The sequence below is a fragment of the Sitophilus oryzae genome, unplaced genomic scaffold, assembly GCF_002938485.1.
Source record: "Sitophilus oryzae breed Bouriz unplaced genomic scaffold, Soryzae_2.0 scaffold_1693_pilon_pilon, whole genome shotgun sequence".
Lineage (NCBI taxonomy): Eukaryota > Metazoa > Arthropoda > Insecta > Coleoptera > Curculionidae > Sitophilus > Sitophilus oryzae.
Genome location: NW_022146383.1, coordinates 782158 through 804943, shown reverse-complemented (window position 1 = coordinate 804943; position 22786 = coordinate 782158). Strand labels below are relative to the sequence as shown.

Below are 22786 nucleotides of genomic sequence, written 5' to 3'. Positions count from 1 at the left end.
TTCATATTCTATATTTTGACCTAGCATGTATACGGCGCAGTTATTTAATGTAATATTTAATAATATGTGTACGCAAATGATATCTAACAAAACGTATCAATATATTTATCAAAATATTCATGATCTAATTAATTAATAAACTACGACACTTAGTGAGATGTACTCACCCTGCTTTCTGCTTATATCACTGCACTAACTAACTAATTAACTTTTACTTTAACTGACACACTATTCACGCCACCGCACTCAAAACTGTACTGTGCGTCGGAATATGTGTATTTTTCTGCATTAGGTAATATTCTCAAACTTTCTTTTTCGAAACAGAAGTGTTTCGACCAATCATCGTTCGATTTTGAACGCTTTTCTAGGAATACTTTTACCCCTAAATCGGAGCGCAGGACGCCCATAAATCAGATATGGCGTGACATGCTTGAGACGCAGAAATACTTAACAGGCACAAACTCTTAATATGTGTCGTTTTAAAACCTATGTTAAAAGAAATATTATTGGGAAAATAAACTCACGTTATACAAGGAACTTGGGCTTCTTTTTCGTTAGTATATTCTGTGAATTCAATTATAAAGTGATTTTAATCCATATATTATTTTAACCAAAGCCTTTTACCCAAGATAACTCTTCAAGGTCACAAATCGTTAGACTAAATCATTAAAAAATCATTAAGATTATGGAATGCAGCGATTCTAGCATGTATATTAAGAAAACTACAGGGTGGGCAAGTGTTAAAACCAAAATTTTCGATTCAATAATCTTGAAAACGCTTTAAATGTGAATAAAAAATTTAATTTGGAAAACCAGGCTGTTCCTTGATGAAATGATAATATATAGGATGATTCGTGGATCTGATATGAATGTCTGATATCATATGTCCTATGGGATGGGAGAATACCTGACAGTGAGAGTTAGTGTCTGTCATTTTAATTATTATATTTATTATTGTATTAGCGTGAACCCGCGACTTCGTTCGCGTCGAATTAACCATTTGTAATAGTGATGATAAAAAATTTTGAAATATGTAAAAAAATTATAGAGAAAACTTGGTTGTGATAATATTTGAGGGGTAGTTTCATCTCGTTGAAATTTGACTTTCGAAAAATACGTTTGCCAAAAATAAGCTTTTTACGTCAAGCAGTTTAAGCAGAATCGTGGTTAAGATATTACCCAACTTTTTGGAACACCCTGTATAATTTTTTAAAAAACTTCAAAATATGTAAAAAAAACAAAATAAATGATGCGTGTCCAAAACGTTTTCCCGAAAGACTAACCGTTTTATAAATAACAGATATTGTAATATATGAGGGGCGTTTTCACCCTCCTGGAATTTGAGATTCGAGAAACCCCTCCTTATCGAACCTCTACACCCCAGAGTCAATTCGTTTGCCAAAAATCAGCTTTAAACGTTAAGCAGTTTAAGCAGAATCGTGATTACTCAATGGTCATATTTTATGAAACACCCTGTATAAATTTTTAAAAAATCTTAAAATATGTAAAACAACAAAATAAAATATACGTGTTTAAAAGTTTTTCCGAAAAACTCACCAGTTTTAAAATAAAAAATATTTTAATATTTGAGGGGTGGTTTCACCCCCTTAGAATTCGAATTTTGAAAAATCCCTTCTTATCGAACCTCTACACCCTAAAGTCAATCCGTTTTCCAAAAATCAACTTTTTACGTCAAGCGCTTTAATTTGATTAATCAATGACCAGATTTTTCGAAACACCCTGTATACATTTTTAAAAAATCTTAAAATGTAAAAAAACAAAATAAAATATACGTGTTTAAGCGTTTTTACGGAAACTTGACCGTTTTTTAAATAAAAATATTATAATATTTGAGGGGTGATTTCACCCCCTTGGAACTGGAATTTCGAAAAATCCCTTCTTATCGAACCTCTACACCCTAGAATGAACCTGTATGACAAAATTGAGCTTCTTACGTTGAGTGGTTTGAACAGGATCGTGATTAATCAGTGAGCCAGTCACTTAAGGGTTTTATATTAGTATAGATTTTCTGTCATTGATTCTCGGTCATTTATCTGTCACATGCATTAAAATACGAACCACGGCATAAGGTGCCCAGGACTGTATATTAGAACATCATAAGTTTAAAAGTGCATAGATTATAAAAATTGACGTTGATTATTTTTTATTTTCATTATTCAAACACACCTCAATAATTTACGGTATAGACCCGGATAAAGATAATGTTTTTTTGATAAGCTTTTAATTTACAATGGCCGCTCGCATTTCGCAGTCCATTCGAGATAACAGAACAGGATTTACGACTTGTATTTTCGTACTTTTATGACGTAGTTGTAGCTACCTGTAATAATTTAATCTGACAAAAATGTATTACGTACTTTTTTATATTACTACTATTATTGATAAAATGTCTGTAAATGCCCTGAATATTATTTTTAATTAAATTGTTGAGTGTATATTTTCACTAAAAATGGATAACATTAGCTAACATTAATATCAGCTAATATTACCAATGTTAGCTAATATATTACTGGCTAACAATTTTCTGTTAGCTAACATTAAAATTGTAAATTAACTTCAAATTATTATCGGAGTGTGCTAACCTCTAATCTTGTTAACTAATTTTATAGAAAAAATATATTGGTCAATATCGAAAGATGCTACGTTGGCTAACAATCTAAGGAAACAAAGACTGCTAACCCAAAGTGTTAGCTAATAAAATTTACGTTAATTATAGGTATAGAAAATTTTATACTCAACATTCTTAGCTAAAAATTTTGGTGTAGTTAACATTAACACTTTTAATTAGCTTCAAACTATTAAGGGTTTTTTTGAAACCTCTGTAAAAATCATGTATAGACAATTTTGTATGAAACTTAATACAAAATCGTCTAACCTTAACAATATTAGCTAATACACTAATTAACACTGATATATTAGCTATCAATGTCATATTAACTAATATTACCAATTGTTTGCTAACAACATTAGCCAACAATATTGTTAGTAGACATATTATATAGAGTATTATTAGCTAATTTCGTTGCAAAACATATTTAGCTAATCATGCTCAATATCAAAGCAAAACTGCTTAGCTAACATTTTTAGAAGGAAACAAAGAGTGCTTACACTGCTAGCCTAAAGAGTTAGCTAACAATATTAAAATTGTTAGCTAAAAATATTCGTACACACAGCAATAAATATTTGAAATATCAATAAGTAGTCGTTAGCCAAAAATATTTTAGCTAAAAATAAATTACTAGTTATAGTAAATTTTATATTGAATTCTATTAGCTACCCATTAATGCAAAGGCTTACAAAACTATACTTAAAACGTTAGTTACATGATGTAGAATAAAGAATGTTTGAATAAGTATTTAAAATACGATGATGAAGAAAAACTTTCAATTTCCGTTGACATGACATGACGAAGCAACGAAAGACAATGAAGGTTAAGTGGAAAATAATTATGGTTTGGAGCAAATATATCATTATGTATTCGCAAATAATTACACAAAATCATTTCGAAAAAAATGTAAACAAACATGGAATGGTAGATTTCTTTTCGAACTATCTTACGTGCTTCTTTTTGACACTGTAAACAGTATGAACTTTCACTCCTTTTACCATTCTAATTCTATTGCAAACAAAATGATATTATGTACACTCCCTATTTCTTTTTTCGTTTAATCGCTTAGTATTAATTATATTACTTTTGAATGGAAAAACTAGAAATCACAGGAAGTTCATTGTGTACAATATAATACCTTTTGATCGAAAAAAAAAACGGCGTCAAAGACGGCTGGGGAATGACAATCGACAATAATTTTGGCGAGGTCAATCTCTAAAAATTATTTATTAAAAATTGTAAAATTAATTATAGAAAAATAAAAAAAAGATAGAAGTTTCCAGATCTACACAAATCTATATCCAAAAAGGGCTTGACCTCGCCAAAATTATCATCGATTGCCATTCTCCAGCCGTCTGTGACACCGTTTTTTTTTCGATCAAACGGTATCTTCACTCAGTACTACTCACCAACACCTCCAGAATCTTCTATAACGTGCCCAGCCACCTGGTTACTCAACAACTTCATCCCTTCGGGCATTTCAACGTCCAGTTTCTTCCCGCTCAAATCTTCATCATCCTCATCAACAGAATCGGGGTTTCTACCGTTCTGCAACGTTGCCAAACCCTCCTCGATTATCCTGACCAGTCCGTTGTTGCCGTTCCTCACGCTACCATTCACTGACACCTTGTCATAACCGCAACTGTAGTTGTTTTCGGGCCTCTGGACTGGCATAGACTGGATCTCGAACTTTCCCATTTTATCTCTGTGTGTGCCTGTGTGTTTTTTTTTTCTGAGGGAGAATGAGTGACAGGTCTATAAACATAAACTATCTACAGTGCAGTTCTCTGGTTCTATCTTCTTTTATTTTTTTTTTCTCGGGATGATACGTTTACCTATTATGAACGGTATTGTTGGTATCTTGGCAGATCTGAAAACAAAGCAATAAATAATTTGAAATTTTTACTAAAAATGATAAGAAAAAAATATTATTTTACATTAAGGCGGGGTCTACACGTAACGCTTTACCTTACGTTTTGCCTGTCAGTTAAAACGGAACACCGTCTAGAGAAATAATGACGGAAGTTCTCTGAACCTCGTCTAGATCTTTGAATAAAAAAATTAAGGAAGGAGCATATCAAAAAACCTTAGGTTGAGCGCGATGGGGACCAAAAATGGCCGAATTCCGGTTTATCAGTGCCGTTCTAATATTATTCAAAACGTGTAAACATATGACGTAGGGTAGAGTCAGTAAGTTGTTGTTTTATTTTACGTTGTCAATAAATGTTGGTAGTTATTAAAATTGTTATAAAAATATATAGTTCTAATAAAAATAGACAAGTTATAATAATTTTTTATTAACACAAATATCCGATACGCTACTGAAGCAGGTAAGTCAAATTGACGTATGTATCTAAGACTGTATTCCGTTGCAAAACCAGGCCAACCAGACCGGTTTATACAACTATCAGTAGTAGAATAAATAATAAATAACATAAAATAAGCTCAGGAAAGACCGACAAATCCACAAAATTTCAAATAAAATTCAAATGTGTCAAATGAATCGTCAGACAGAACTGTCAAGGGTCCCCACCCTAGGGCCTAGAGCACTACCTCTGTCTGCCATGTGTATGGATACACGGATAGCATTATAATCATTCTTTAATCTTTTTATGCAAAGGTTTTACCTACCAGGTAAAACTTATGTCTATACTTTAGTCTTTATGTCTATACAGTTCTCTAGACGTCCTCCGTTTTAACTGTGTAGACAAAGCTTTACATATAATATTTTTGATCGATATTACTGGCATATTTTTCCTTTAATTATTATTAATAATATTGATGACATTATAATCCTTTAGACGCTTTATTTGACATTTGTAATTAATTTGCAATACATAATATAACATATTTATATGACGATCATATTTTAATTGATAATAATATAATTATTGCTTTAATAACTTTTACTCATTTTTATTCACGTATTTGATTGGAAAATCCTATTTTAAATATACAGGGAGTTTAATTTTACAGCGCCTCCGAAATATGCGCAAAATGTGGGATCTTGTACAAGATATCTTAATAGCCGTAAAAAACACATCGCAACTATAAAGTTGTTAGTCCACCCTGTAAATATAAAAATAAATTTATTTAGAAATTCGAACTTTGTTTTTGTAGAAAATGTATTTATTTACGACCGACACAACCTACATTTTTCTTCGAAGAAAAATAAAAAAAAAATCATTACATGAAAACCCGAAAAGCGAAAAACAATTTCCCACACGAAACAATGTGCTTTCCTTTAGCGTCAATCGGCAAGGCGCGAATTTTTCCCGCCCGATGTCCAAAATAATGGAAAAATTTCGGTTTACTGCTTGGATTTAAAATAGAAATGCCGCTGCCTAGACATCAAAACCATCAAAAATCTAATATTAATTCGTAGATATGTTGCCCCTGGGATATTTTTAATACTAAAAATAATAAAGCGTCGTAACAGTATCGGAAAATGAACGTTAAAAATTATATTATGAAGTGAAAATGTTCCTTTTGTAATTCTAGACAGTGGCGTAGCCAAAAGGGAATTTTTAACTTTCTATAGCTCATACCGTGTGAAATCAGTTGGCTCACTCTTCGCCCGTATCAAAATTCCTCCCTCCGCTCCCCGCCTGTCTTGTAGACTTGGGCCAGTCTACATCCATGTCGCTCGACTTGTACACAGCGCAGCGGTCCAAGTTTATTTTAGTTTTGTTTTCGGTCCGACGCATAGGGTGAACCAAAAATAGTGTTTTAGTTGTTTTAATTGTGAATAAAATGTCTACTAGAAATATATTTGTGCAGTGGATGGTTGTGAAAGTAGAATGACAAACAATATATCGTTCTTTAGGTGCCCAAATGATGAAGGAAGGTATATGTTTATACAGGGTTGTTCACCACATACGACACGAAGTATTGTAGCTAAACGACTAGATTTTTACAAATTGTAAGTTTTGGATTCGTTCAAGGACTATTAGAGCTACAATTTAAAAATATTTTTACAAACTACAGAGTGTCCCAAATAAATAAAAAATATCAAAGTTGTATTTTTTTAAATGGAACACCCTATATATTATTACATTTTTAGATTCTACGCTTAAAATAAAGGTAAATTTGATTAAGGTTTATTACACTTAAACCTTACCGTTTTTGAAATATTTTCAATTTTGTTAAATTGCAGTATAAATTTTAAGGCTGCATTTCTCCGCTGGTATCAAAGTTTTTATTACTAAATATTTACTGAAGTTTATTTATTGATTAGTTATTGTGTTGCAATAATAAAAACTTTACTACCTTATACAGAGTGTCTAAAAATTAATTTTAAATAATTACTAGCTTTAAACGGCAATAATTTGTTTAATTTAAATGGAACACCCTGTATATTTTATGAGAATCAGATGCACAATTTAATTGTCTATCAAATTGTATTATACCATTTTTTACCTATCTCTTCAAGTTTCCGTAGAAAATGCATTTTCTTGTAATTTAGAACCCATTTATCAATATACCCATGGAATACTGACATTTTAGGTTATTTTTAAAGATGTACCAAATTTTTAAAGAGTACAGATACTAATATTGTCGATATAGTTCGTTTATTTCATTAAAAAAAACTGTTTAAATATATGTTAAAAAGGACCAATGAATATGATTCCAGTATTCAAACTACATTAATTGACTGTTTGCGTTGATTAATAATAATTGCTCCAAATACTAAAAAGCTGAATTATGTATGTGTATTAGACAGTGTGGTAAAAAGTAACACCTTAAAAATTATATTTAATTTTTCGACAAATGCCTATTTATAACAACAGAGACGTTCATTTTCATAACTTATTATTATATTGATTTCTGATTCAAATTCACATTTATTTAGAATAATTTATTAACGAACATAATAATTAAGTATGTAGTTAATTAGTATTTGGGCGGAAATACTGGGGGTACATTTAATTAATGGTATACTCTTTTATAAAGATTTAAATAGTTTTCTTTTTGCATACAAATGGGCTAGTGATATTATCGTTTTACTAAAAACGATAATATTACTAGCCTGTACATTTTGTACATTTGTTGTTTTAAAACCAATCTAAAATGTCAATATTCCATGGGTATATTGATAAATAAGGTCTAAATTATAAAAAAATGCATTTTCTACGAAAACTTGAAGGAATAGGTAAGAAGTGGTATAATACAATTTGATAGACAATTAAATTGTGCATCTGATTCTCATAAAATATACAGGGTGTTCTATTTAATGTAAATAAGTTATTGCCGTTTAAAGCTAGTAATTATTTAAAATAAAATTTTAGACACTCTGTATAAGGTAGTATAATTTTTATTATTGCAACACCTTTATTTTAATCGTAGAAACTAAAAATGCAATAATACACAGGGTGTTCCATTTAAAAAAATACAACTTTGATATTTTTTATTTATTTGGGACACTCTGTATCTTGTAAAAATATTTTTAAATTGTAGCTCTAATAGTCCTTCAACAAACCCAAAACTTACAATTTGTAAAAATCTAATCGTTTAGCTACAATACTCCGTGTCGTATGTGGTGAACAACCCTGTATAGTATAGGATATTAATTATATAATAATTAAAGTATTAGACATATTAAGTATATTATAATTATGGAAACCCAACTATGAATAAATTGTTTTAAAAATATACATATAAATTAAGAAAAGATTTTACTCGAAATATGCACAAAATATTTACTTTTAACAATTATATTATTATTTTAGTAGATATTTTAGAGTAGTAGTCGATACTTTACTATTATATTTTGGATTTTCCAGTATTTACCGGTTGGCAAAGTGCATATTAAATTATTTTTTAAGATATTTGCATTTTTTTAAATAGCATGTTTTGCTTTTTAGATGTTTGTATTAAACTTTAACTACCTACCTGAAAAGTAAAAAATAATAAAAAAAACTGTTAATCAATAAAACTAGTACTGTATTTTTATTTTTCTACTTGCTATATTAAAATTCCTTAGTATTTTGCGTTCTGACTGATAAAATAGCACTTCCGCTGCACCCGGTAAACGTACAAATTTTTTGTCACCTCAAAGGGTCACGAGCCGCCTTTGAAGTCAAAATAACAATAGAATTCCTTAGAGTGAGCCAACTGTATATGTATATATTCTTAAAGGAGCCAATAAACGACACCTTTAAAATTAAGATGGGATTTCCTATGGCATGAGGCGAAGCATCACCCGGTATAGAAAGTTACTTGAACTTTCCATTTTCAATACAATCATTGATAACGTCATCGATGTTTTCCAGACGGGATAGGACATTTTCCTGAATTTTCCGCGTCATAACTTTTCCAGCTAAACACACACACGAAAATCAACCGAAAGGAAAATGTAAACAATTTTTATTTTTTCCTGGCTATTATTCAGCTTTACGAAAATGCTCGAGAGAGAGTAATCAGTAAAAATAAGTACACAATTTTTACACTGACTGGTCCGATAGTTTGGACAATAAAGTTTTCGATTTTGTTTGGCTTAAATTTAGAGTAGCTCTATGTAGACAATTATTTGATGAAATATTGCCTGCGTAGACAATGTTTCACAATATTTTGCGATGTTGAACTGAATTTATAGTTTTTGTAGTTTTTTAATACGATTTTTATGGATCAGATCAATCAGAATACTTCGAATAACGCCAAAGTGATTTATACAGCGCGGCAATTAAGATTTCAATAGGTTTTTATTGCCGTATTTTATCGATTTAACAACAGTAAATCGTTAAGTGTGCAGGAATAAACGGCGTAGTGTTGTAGCAGAACAGCGAAAAAATATATTCTTAACACTTTTAAGTCGTTAAAAGTTAAAAGTAAAAACACACAAAATTTTACAGCTCAAAATATTTTTTTTTGAGAAACGTTCAAGTATTTTGGTATCCAGGTTCAGTGGCAGATCAAGGATATTTTTCGATCGAGGAATATTCATTTTTTTTTGTTCATAGTGTCCTACACCGTGTAAATTTTAATGGGGTCAATTATTGGCTTCTCTAATTATTTTAGAGAATAATTCTATTTAGGTTAATTGAAGAGCACTAAAACCCACATTCAAAAGAATAACTTTAGATATTTTTGATTAGCCCGTTTACGAGTTATCGCCGATTTCTTTTTAAATATTTCTCCTTTCTTATGGCCCTGTATTTACTTATGAGCACCAGTCAAGGTCAAAGTTAACTGTCAAATGAAGTTGTCATTTCAGAAATTTATCTATTTAGTGCTTAGTATGGTGCTTTATTATTATTATTAAAAATTCATACCTACATCGAAAATATTAGCCATGAATTACACTACCGAAGAAAAAGTATTGATGATTAAATGGTATTATCAAGGAAATAGTTATCAAAAGGTGTCGGACATGTTTGCTGCCCTGTATCCGAATAGACCGATACCTGGAAAATCTACAATCGCAACGAATACCCAGAGATTTGAGACCAAAGGTACCCTAATAAATAACTGCAGATGTGAAGCAAGGCAGGAACAAAGAGAAGATGCAAGAAATGATACCGACTTAGAAGTTTTATTGTGCGTGGAAGAGAACGATGGAAAGACCAGCACAAGGAAACTTGAGGATCAAATAGGAATAGATCACACTACAGCGTTTCGAATTTTGAAACGACATAATTACTATTCCTTCAAATATGAAAAGCACCAAGAGCTACGAGATGGGGACGAAATACGGCGGCAGGCGTTTTGTTTTGATATGATGGAAAGAGCAAACACGGATAGGGAATTTTTAAGAAACATACGTTTCACTGACGAATGCACGTTTACCTTAAATAATGAACCCAATGTTCAAAATTATCGATATTGGAACAAAGAAAACCAGCACAGGTTTGTCGAAACAAGGACGCAATATCCACAGAAAGTAAATGTTTGGGCAGGGATATTCGGACACAATATTATCGGGCCATTATTTCTTACGCGAAATTTAAATGCAGAATATATTTGGAACTACTCGAAAATCATATTTTACCTGCTTTACATGATGCCGCTAGGGAAAATCAGGAAGTTTGGTACCAAATGGATGGCTGCCCGAACAGCCAGGGTACTATGGCTGTTCGGGAATATTTAGACAATAGTTTTAACGGAAACGTTATTGGCCTAAATCATACAGTAAATTGGCCAGCAAGGTCTCCTGACATTTCGCCAAATGATTTCTTTCTCTGGGGCCATTTAAAAAACAGGATATACAAGGATAAAAAATACCCTAATCTAGACGAGTTAAAAAATGGTATTTCTGCCGAATGCAATAGACTTTCAGTTTACCAACTAGCGAATGTAAGAAGAGAATTTTATGATCGCCTGGGTTATTGTCTAGCAGTCGATGGAGGAATATTTGAACATTTTCTTAAATCCTAAAGTTCTAACAATTTAATAGTACCTAAATTAATAAGTTATTGAATATTGTAAATACTATAATTAACCTTGTAATTGATTACTTTATTTACTTTAATTCATATTAATTTGTATTTATAAATACATCTTTAAGATTTCCGATGTAGGAATGAGTTTTCAATAATAATAAAGCACTAAATAGGTAAATTTCTGAAATGACAACTTCATTTGACAGGTATCTTTTACCGTGACTGGTGCTCATCTCATAAGTAAATACAGGGCCATAAGAAAGGAGAAATGTTTAAAAAGAAATCGGCGATAACTCGTAAACGAGCTAATCAAAAATATCTAAAGTTATTCTTTTGAATGTTCGTTTTAGTGCTCTTCCATAAACCTAAATAGAATTATTCTCTAAAATAATTAGGGAAGCCAATAATTGACCCCATTAAAATTTACATGGGATTTCCTATGTCCCGTCCGACGATGCAACACCCGGTATGTGGTCTATGTGAAGCCCTCCGAGAAGGGGTAAAATAAATAAATGATTTTTTGTGAAAGCGTTTCGAAATTGACAGTTTTTGATATTTATTTGAGATTGGAAATGACATTCTTTTAGGCACAATTTTTATTTTAAGAGAAGTCAGTGGTGTACCACTTTTTTCTCCAAAAATATTCAATGTAAAACCCGTATGAACGGCACTGGTTGAAATAAATAAAATTCTTTGTACACCAAAAAAGATATTTTGATGCCAAGAAGATGTGTATTAAGTTTCATAAAGATATCTGTAACAAAATCAAAGTTATTATGAAAAAAATTTTTTTTAGAAAATGTTACCACCCTGTATCTCAGAAATTAAGATGTTTAGGGCATACATTCATATGAAGTTTTTCTCTTAGAATAAAACCATTGGCATGTCGTTAAGGAACACCCAGTATAGTTGAATTTTCGTTAAAAAGTTAATAAAAAAGTATTTCCTCTTGTAAAGACAATCCGGGGACATACTGTAGAAATAAGTTCGTAAAATACATATTTATTTTTATTAGAGTGTTGTGTCCACCTACAAATCGACGACATACCTAAATTTTTTTTGGAGACAGTGTGACGCTACAAGTGGAATTGGCAAATGTATTTAGTGACCTCGATATAATATTTTGCTCAGATGCATTTCCAGTTATTGAGGCTGTTAAATATATTCGTTGTGTACGCGTAAATTAAAGAACACGACACTGTTTTATGACATTTCGGAAAATTTTTCGCAACCAGTGACGTCTTCGTTTTATTTTTTCAAAAAAGGTAGATATATCTGGACAAAATTATTTCAGAATTTCTTCTGAAAACAAAATGGTTTCAAGCAATGCAACAACGCAAATAAAAGAAGAATCTGTACCATAAACGACATTCATTTCCATCCCAAGAATCAAGACTTTCAAAGCAGTAAAAATGAAAAAAAAAACGTTAAAAGTGTCCAGAAAATCGTAACTACTTACTCGATACACTATTTTTTTCCTAAAACTGTGTATTTTGGTACAAAAATTAGTCCCTATCTCTCTAAAGAACACTTCACTCATAAAATAAAAAATCTGTGTATTCTCAACACAATAAGACACTGTAATATATAAAGATTGAACATCTTTGGACAACCACATACTAGGAAAAACATACCACAAAATCTTTTTTTTTTATTATATTTCTCCCAAAAACCCCCAACAAACTATAAAATCTCTATTTTACATAAACCATATGAATATCCGGTTTATTACACATACATAGACTTGATAATTGTCTATTTTAACAAAACCCAAATACGTTAAACAAAAATAGAATAGAAAAACACAGACGCAGAATGAGTCAAAGAATTGAAATGGAAAATCTAAACATTTTAATGAAGTCTTTACGTAGAATTAAATATAAATTACTTTGCAATTGATTTATTTACATTGTCCGCACATTATTTACATCTATTGAAAGTGAACAAACCCAACCAAAGTAGCCAGGACAATGAATTATAGTCAAAAAGTAGTTTTAGAACAATCGGTCAGGCTTAGGATACGTGAAATACAGATTAATATGTAGTTATATTCGGTAAAATATTTGTAAAATCAATACTTTTCCCTGAGATGATGTCAAATGTTAATTTATGTTGGCTACATGATGCCCACAAAAAATGTGTGTCTACACGTATTATATAGTCTAACGTTTTCGTGGCAATAACTGTAAAAAGAAGAGGAGGGTAATAATAATTACGATGATCCACAACCTCCGATAAATGTTTTATTTCCAACTATATAATAAAACCATACGATTGAAAAAAAAACGGCGTCGAAGACAGCTAGGGAATGACAATCGATGATAATTTTGACCTGGACATCATTTACTTGGTCTCTACTCTTCTTACAGTGGCCAGTTGGCATTTAGCAGTGTTGTATTTGACTAGTTTTATGTCAATTCTTAGCAAATGATATCTAGAGATTGACGTCGCCAAAATTATTACCGATTGTCATTCCGCAGCCTTCTATGACACCGTTTTTTGTTTCGATCATACGGTGCCTAAAAATTTTAAAACACAACATGGTATACAAAAAATAATGATACACTATAATATTGAAATAATTAAAAAATAATATTAAATAATATTGAATTTTGCCCTCTATCCTGTTGTTATTGTTTAATTTGGAACGATTGGGGATAAATCAAAAATGCCGTAAATTTTCGTTGGCCATACGCTCGAAAATGTAAATTTAGATAATTTTGGAAGCACGTCATAAAAAATGTCATAAAACGTTCATCGTAATAGAGTCGTAGGCATTTCGAAGAGATTTATATACGAAAATATATATATAGGGTGTTTCAAATTCGACTCCAACAATAATTGGAATTTATTTTTTATACGAGTTTATTTTGACAGTTAGAAAAAATATATAAACACATACTCAAAGAAACTTTCTTTGCTTCCTCCTAGACATCCTAAAATACAGGGTGATAATACTGAGATTTCAAATTCACAATAAAAAAGTTAAAAATAATATCTTTAAATTGCTGAGCTGAATATAAATAAAATTCAGCATTTGAATCTTTCAATCGGCTCGATTTTCCTTATTCAATGCTAATTAGCGCTGATCAATATTGTAGAGATGAATATAATCAGATTAAATAATTAAAAAAATCAGAGTCGGACTTGAAATTATTTTAAATAATAATTAAATAGTTTTGTTGTTGTTAAGGTACCCAAAACAAAAAATGAATAAAGTGTGGCATATCATTGTACTCAGGAGACCGAGTTCTTTCAAAACCGGAAATAAAAACTGCAGGTCCGTATTTAAAAAAATTAAGTTGACCTCTGTATCTTACAAATTATCAGCTAATTTGAAAATCTAAAAATACTGACAGACAGCCCCAATAAAGTGGCTATGAGAATGTGCAATTAGTTTTTTGATTTTCTAAAAAGTAACGACAGGGAAAAATAAAATTGATTTTCAAAAAAATCCGTTTTTTCCAAAAAACTCGGCAACCCTTGAAATTTGTAAAACTTCTTTGATGGCATCTTGGTAAATATCCACAAGCGCAACTTTGCCCCAATTTAACCATGTCCGTATCTAATACGGTTTCCGAGATAGCAATGCTCGTACCCCGAATTTGTAGCACCCTGTATAGGACTTTTCATTTTTTATATTTTCATTTGGGTTCAACTGATATTCCTGTTTTTAAATTTCATTTTTTTTATTTTTTTATTTTATGGTAAGTAAAAATTAGTACCGCCACTGTTTTTTACACCTTCTTCTATTTAAGTTTACACAGTTGTAGCACAGAATATCTACGCAACAGAAAAATACTCGAAATGAAAGAGCTAAAATTGCACAAATAGAATACTAGATGGCGCGACAATATCATAATCAGAATATAATTAGAAATTTTGAACTTTCGGTTTTGGATCGACGGCTCGTCGACGGCCTTATAGCTCGGCTAAATATGCACAGTTGCCAGATTCAAAAAGACTTGAATTGGCGTCCCATTCTTTTTATTGTGTATAATGCCAGTATGTGTTTCTTTCTTTCTTCTTTTCTTGTCAGATACACTTATATTAATTATTCATTTGGCTATTAAAATAGTTTTAAGTATATTATTACAAAACATATACATTTTTAATATACACTACCTTATAATGTTAACTAAGAAAATACATTTAATTACCTTTAAAATTAATAATATACAGGGCGATTGATAGTGATATTTATTAATGCTGGAACGTTAGTAATGAAATATAAGTTTAATAATAAGGGAAATAATTTATTAAAATGCAGTACAAAAAATGTTAACTGACTAAAAAATACTATAATAACAAATTTCTTCCGTTTGTCACGTTATTTATATAGACCTAGGTAGATTTTAAAAAGTGACACAGGTACAATTAATAATATATTAGTTCGGCATAAAAGTTGCTGTCACGACATCGAACAATAAATTAAAATTCGTAAAATAAATTAAAATTATTAATTAAACAAATCTTTATAAAGAAACGCAAGTATACCAAATTTGGGCCCAATCGAACTCCAGGAAATGATATCATAATAGTGTACTATATTATGGTACCACTCGATATACTTTAAGGTACCATAATATTGCAATGTCACCGAAGATCCGTAGTATACCAAATTTAAGAACAATCGAACGCCATGAAATGGTATCGTAATATGGTACTATATTAAGGTACCACTTTATATACATCATAGTTCAATCATATTACAATGTAACCGAAGATACGTAGTCTACCAAGTTTGAGCCCAATCGAACGCCAGGAAATGGTATCGTAATATGGTACTATATTAAGGTACCACTTTATATGCATCATAGTACCATCATATTACAATGTCACCGAAAATACGTAGTATCCCAAGTTTAAGCCCAATCGAACGCCATGTACGTAATATAGTACTATATTATGGTACCAGTTGATATGCTTCATGGTACCATAATAATGCATTGTCATCAAAAATAAGCAAGTATATATCAAATATGAGCTCAATCGAACGCCAGGAAATGGTATTGAAATATGGTACTATATTAAGGTACCACTTTATATGCACATAGTACCATCATATTACAATGTAACCGAAGATACGTAGTATAACAAATTTAAGTCCAATCGAACGCCAGGAAATGGTATCGTAATATAGTACTATATTATGGTACCTCTTATTATGCTCCTTGGTACCATAATATTACAATATCACCGAAGGTACGTAGTATTCCAAATTTAAGCCCAATCGAACGCCATGTATCGTAATATAGTACTATATTATGGTATCACTTGATATGCTTCTGAAAAAAACGGCGTCCAGTTGGCTGGAAAAGGACGATCGATGACATTTCCCATATAAATTTACATATAAAATGATAGTGATATTCATTTCATAGCTATCGCTAACGCCGTTTTTTCCCGATTATACAATATGAACTTGGTATGAACACAATCGAACGTCAGGAAGTGGTATCATAATACATACATATACAGTAGAACAATACTTATTATATTGTCGCCGAATTACAATGAAAATTCAGGATTCAATTATACAATCAAACGTCAGGAAGTGATTGTAATTTAGCTCATAAGATTTAATTCCAACTAACATGGCAAACTGAAAAACAGCTCTGATCTATTTTAATATGTTTAAATGATGTAGCAAATTTGAAGGTAGGCTTTATCAGGAAGTATTACGATATGAATTACACAATGGCAACACTGCACAAAATTCTTTTAAATTTTGTTTGTAGAAAACTGTTTTCTTTTAAATTTATTGCCCTCTATTATGTAGTAGTGAAACTACCACATCAAATTATCTGATTTGGAGACAGACTTTTAAAGCCTGTCTCCTTTTGCTACCTACAATTTTATACATGTAACGAGGCTTCTGTTGCGTAGCTAGATATTCTGTGGTTGTAGCCTGTATCTCTGTGTGTATATCCTTGATAGCCAACACTATTTGCAAAAAAAATATATTTTGACCTACATACCCTAATTCTGAAATTAAACTTGATACAGTTTTTTTTTCGGGAAAATCAGAAAAACTTCTGGAAAAACGATGTAAACATTTTTTGAAAAAACATCATTTATCTTCATTAATCGTTAGAAACCTTGACTTAAGGCTAATAATAACTGAAAACATCAATTGCAAGGCTATTTGAATTTACTTTTTTACTGAAAATACATTTTTTTAATATAATAACATCAAAAAGATTCAGCCAAAATAGAATAAACTATAATATTAACGTTTGATTGAAAAAAAACGATGTCATAGTAGGCGTAGAACTAAGAATATTGGATTAATTTTACAGAATATTACCAATCTAAGGGAAAAAAAAAGGAATAAACCAATCTATACCTATGCAGCATGTGAAATTCATGTAATTTGTTGTGCTGTGTACAGGGTGGGTCAAACTCGACGCTTTTAAATGGAAACACCCTTTTCTATAGGAGATAGACGAAAACTAATATCGGTGTCTGGAGGTCAATTTTCACCAAAAACATGATGGTGGAAACCGTACATCAATATCTGTTACCGTTTCGGAGTTACGGGGTGTTTTTCAAAAATGTGCATTTTTAACAAATCGCTGTAACTTTTTTGCTATGGAAAATTTTGTATTTCTATGAGAACATTTCCAAAGCACCTTTTTACGTAGAATTTAATGGTTTAAGTATAATTTTTTTAAAATTAATAATTTAAGAGTTATCAACAGAAAAATTGATTTTTTATTTGGGACACCCTCTATATTTTTAATTAACTGAAAAGAATTTAAAATTACCTTTCCAAAAATATAGCACACTTGATATTTTGTTATAATCCCCTTCGAAATACAGAATTTTTAAAAGTTCACCACTTTTAACTAGTAGGCTTTGGACCCCTTATTGATGATATGCCCTTAATGGAACTCGAAAATATATTTTTCCAGCAAGACGACGCACCGCCTCTGAACGCTGAAGTTATCAGCAAATTTTTGCAGCCAATTTCAAGAATAATTGAATAGCTAACCAAGATCCCAGCCGTTGGCCGTCGAGGCCGCCTGACTTAGTGCCCATGGATCTAATCTTATGGATATATTTGCGGAAGAATAAAGGTTCCTTATTCTTCCGTATAATCTAGACAAGAATTAAAAATACTTAGCAGTTATGAGAGGATATCTTTCACCCCCACTGAGTTAATGAATTCCGCGAGAAATGTTCAAAAACTGCCCCGTCTGTCCATAACAGAAGACGGTTGATGTGTCGAACACCTGTAGCAAAATCTCATGTCTTGTTTTGCTATTTATTTTTATTGTTATTAGATATAGTTTAAATGTGTTGATGTTGGTTAAATATATTTTAAATTGTTATAAAATTCCGCATCTATCATAGCAAATATTATTTTCGTTTTAATTGATGCTCACAGTTCGAATTTGTTTGCATTACAGCCGGTGCCGTTCAAAGCCTACTTATTTAAAGCGGTATCTCGAAGAGGAATCGAGCAAAATATCAAGTGTGTTATATTTTTGGAAAGGTAATTTTAAATTCTTTTCAATAAATTAAAAATATACAGGGTGTTTCATATAAAAAATCAAATTTTCTGTTGATAATTCTTAAATTATTAATTTTAAAAAAATTATACTTAAACCATTAAATTCTACGTAAAAAGGTGCTTTAGGAATGTTTTCATAAAAATACAAAGTTTTCCATAGCAAAAAGTTACAGCGATTTGTTAAAAATGCATATTTTTGAAAAACACCCCGTAACTCCGAAACGGTAACAGATATCGATATGCGGTTTTCACTATCATGTTTTTGACAAAAATTGAGCTCCAGACACCGATATTAGTTTTTGTCTATCTCCTATAGAAAAGGGTGTTTCCATTTAAAAGCGTCGAATTTGACCTACCCTGTACACTACTACCAACGCTACTACGTATACAAGGGTTATACCGTATGATCGAAAAAAAACGGCGTCCAGTTGGCTTAGAAATAAACATCGATGACATTCTCCATAGGTATATCCTAGATCATACTAGGGACGATATAAATTTTGCATATAAAAAATGACAACGATCTTCATTTCATAGCCATCGCTGACGCCGTTTTTTTAAACGAAAAAAAAATTTTCATTAAAAATACATCCTTGCCAGAAATAAACATAAAGATTATTATAAAAAAATGAAGATATATTATTATTTATTCAGCTTGACGGGAATTTTTCAAAAATACAGTTTTACGTAATCATTGCATAGCAATATAATAATAATTGAAAATGTGTAATAAGCAATATCATTGTGAATTTGAAGTAAAAAATAATTTCTACGCACTTTTTTAAACTAAAAAAAATATAAGTTAGTTAAAACAGAAGATTTTAGAAAAAAAATGAGTTTTTAATTTTTTTCATATTTTTCCACCAATTCAAAATATTCTAAAAAATTCCTGAGTGTAAAGAAGTATAAAAGACATTTTCTGACGATTTTTAGTGAGTGACATAGAACTTATTTATCAATATACCCATGGACTATTGACATTTTAGATTATTTTTAAAGATGTACCAAATTTTTAAAGAGTACATATACTAATATTGTCGATATAATTCGTTTATTTCATTAAAAAATAAAAAAAACTGTTTAAATATTTGTTAAAGAGGATCAATTAATATGATTCCAGTATTCAAACTACATTAACTGACTGTTTGCGTTGATTAATAATAATTGCTCCAAATACTAAAAAACTGAATTTTGTATGGGCATTAGACAGTGTGATAAAAAGTAACACCTTAAAAATGATATTTCATTTTTTAATAAATGCTTATTTATAACAACGGAGACTTTAATTTGATAACTTATTATTATATTGATTTCTGACTCAAATCCACATTTATTTATAATAATTTATTAACGAACACAATTAAGTATGTAATTAATTAGTATATGGGCGGAAATAATGGTGTTATATTTAATTAATGGTATACTCTTTTATAAAGATTTAAATAGTTTTCTTTTTTGCATACAAATGGTTAGTAATATTATCGTTTTGCTAAAAACGATAATATTACTAGTCTGTACATTTTGTACATTTGTTGCTTTAAAAACAATCTAATATGTCAATATTCCATGGATATATTGATAAATGAGGTCTAAATTAAAAGAAAATGCATTTTCTACGAAAACTTGAAGGGATAGGTTAAAAATGGTATAATACAATTTGATAGACAATTTAATTGTGCATCTGATTCTCCTAAAATATACAGGGCATTCCATTTAAATTAAAGAAGTTATTGCCGTTTGAAGCTAATAATTATTTAAAATAAATTTTTAGACACTCTGTATAAGGTAGTATTATTTTTATTATTGCAACACAATAACTGATCAATAAATAAACTTCATTAAATATTTAGTATTAAAAACATTGATACCCTTGGAGAAATGAAGCTTTAAAATTTTTACTGCAATTTCACAAAATTGAAAATATTTCAAAAACGGTAAGTTTTAAGTATAATAAACCTTAATCAAATTTACCTTTATTTTAATCGTAGAAACTAAAAATGTAATAATATACAGGGTGTTCCATTTAAAAAAATACAACTTTGATATTTTTTATTTATTTGGGACACTCTGTATCTTGTAAAAATATTTTTAAATTGTAGCTCTAATAGTCCTTCAACGAACCCCAAACTTACAATTTGTAAAAATATCATCGTTTAGCCACAATACTCCGTGTCGTATGTGGTGAACAACCCTGTATAATAAACAGACCTTTAAAAACCTATTTTCGAGTTCTCTATAAAACCAAGAGGGTAGCCAATATTTGGACAGTTCAAATTGTGCATGGGATTTCCTGTTTCAAACGCTGATGCACAGATACAGGTACACCACCCAGTATAAAAGTAATAATCAAACTAAATTATGCATCAATTTTATTTAAATAAACCAAATACATAAAATAATAACGCATGCAGGCGTTATTAATAATATAAAATTCACATTTCAAACCATTCACCAAAATCGTGAACATTACAACATATAAAAATATATTATATCAACCACTTAAAAAAAGATTTATCATTGGTAATTACTCAACATAATGCAGTTTATTGATAAAATTTCTGAAACCAAATCTGGGATACTTTCATTGATAATTCTACAAATTTGTTTAATTATTTAATAGAATTAATTAATTACTATGCTAATTAACATAAACTCTATACAGTAGTATGATGTTTTGGAATTTTGTTTGATTAAATGTCTCTTAAAATAGGTTTTGGAATTATTTTTCTTTAAACAAAATCACCTAATTTGATACTTTATCCCCAAAAAGCAAAGGTTAATGAAACTTGTGCCTAAAACTTTGGATAAACAAAAAATTACCACAAAAAAACTAAAACAGACTAACAATAAACATTAAAAACTTGGCACAACATATTCTAACAAAGTTCTATTTATACAGCTACCTATTTAACACTTTCAAGGTCTAGAAGTCCGCATATTTTCGAAAAAAAAAGTAAAAGTTTTTTTGATGATGATGGATGATGGAACGATTGTGTCCATCAAACAAACATATTGTCTGGGTCGATTTTACACAGAAAAACGTCTTTAATCTTTCTCAAAGCGTTTCAATTGATGTAAATCGTTAAATATGACTTAAAAATATGGGAAATAATGCAAAAACTTACCCAGAGAAAGAGAACAGTGACCTAAAAACGGCTCCCCAAATTCTATTCCACTTCGAAACAAAAGAAGATCCTCCTGAACGCTATTTCGACAATCTTCAGCTGGAAAATCGACGGCCAACTGTTCATTTTCCACTAATGGAGGAGGTTTTTTGTTTAGGCGCCCCGCGGAATGATGAAAATTCGGGAAACCGATCCAGAAATCGCGAGCAACTTTCGCTGGCAGGGAAATCTCGCATCGTTCTGTCAAAAAATCGCGAGGAATGTTTCCTAACCGCACTTTTTTTATTTTTATGAGAGGCGGTGTTGTCAGACTAGGCAAAATTTCTTTAAATATAATTTTTCTCCGAAAAGCTTGGGATTATTGTTTTTTTATAAATGTTAGATAATATAGATTTTACCAAATATCTTATACGTATCTATGGAGTATATAGATCTCTAAACTATGCGTTTACATCAGTTACAGGCTGTTAAAGTTAATATAGGATGAATCTGTATCTCCTATATGAGTACCTAATAAGTATATAAACATTACTATTCCTTAAAAAATATTGCTTTTGGGTAAAAAAAGAAACACATATACATTCACATTACTTATTAATACGGTATAATCAAAAAAAAAAACGGCGTACAGTTGGCTTGGAAATAACGATCAATGACGTTCCCCATATAAATTTTATATATAAAATTACAGCGATCTTGATTTCATAGGCATCGCAGACGCCGTTTTTTTTTCACCATATTGTCATTGCCTGGAAACTTATATGGTGAAATTTTGATAAAATAATTTAGTACTCACTAAAAACACGGTACGTCGCTAGTGGTAGAAAAAATAATTTTTAGAGGTTACTAGTTTATTTGGTTGCCTGTGATATGCATATACAGGGTGTTTCCTAACTAATCTAAAAAATAAAAAATCGTTAGAAAACGGCTTAAGGCGGACTCTTAATAAGTATATTTATTTTTATCTCGGCAACCGTTTGATGAACAAGAAAAACTCAAAAGATCAATTTTGTTGAAAAAGGATGGCCAGTCAAGAAAAAAATATATTTTCTTTAAAAAAGCAGTACTGTACCATTTATGTTAAGCAAAATATCGATTTTTTTTTAATTTTTAACACGCTGTAGATCAGAAAGGA

General features: G+C 30.4%; 1 protein-coding gene across 2 annotated transcripts in view; it reads right to left on the bottom strand.

The window, feature by feature from the left end:
- LOC115881014 (inositol polyphosphate multikinase) overlaps nucleotides 1-21901 on the bottom strand; it is a 30236-nt gene extending 8335 nt beyond the window's left edge. Inside the window, exons 1-3 of one of the 2 annotated variants that reach the window (XM_030898365.1) lie at nucleotides 21652-21901; nucleotides 4465-4499; nucleotides 4039-4384 (exon numbers count right to left, since the gene is read on the bottom strand). In XM_030898365.1, coding sequence (XP_030754225.1) covers nucleotides 4039-4327 — 289 coding nt within the window. In that variant the 5' untranslated portion in view covers nucleotides 4328-4384; nucleotides 4465-4499; nucleotides 21652-21901. Of the gene's footprint in view, nucleotides 1-4038; nucleotides 4500-21651 lie in introns of both variants that reach the window. The other variant, XM_030898364.1, reaches the window with a different exon arrangement.
- Nucleotides 21902-22786: the final 885 nt, after the last annotated feature.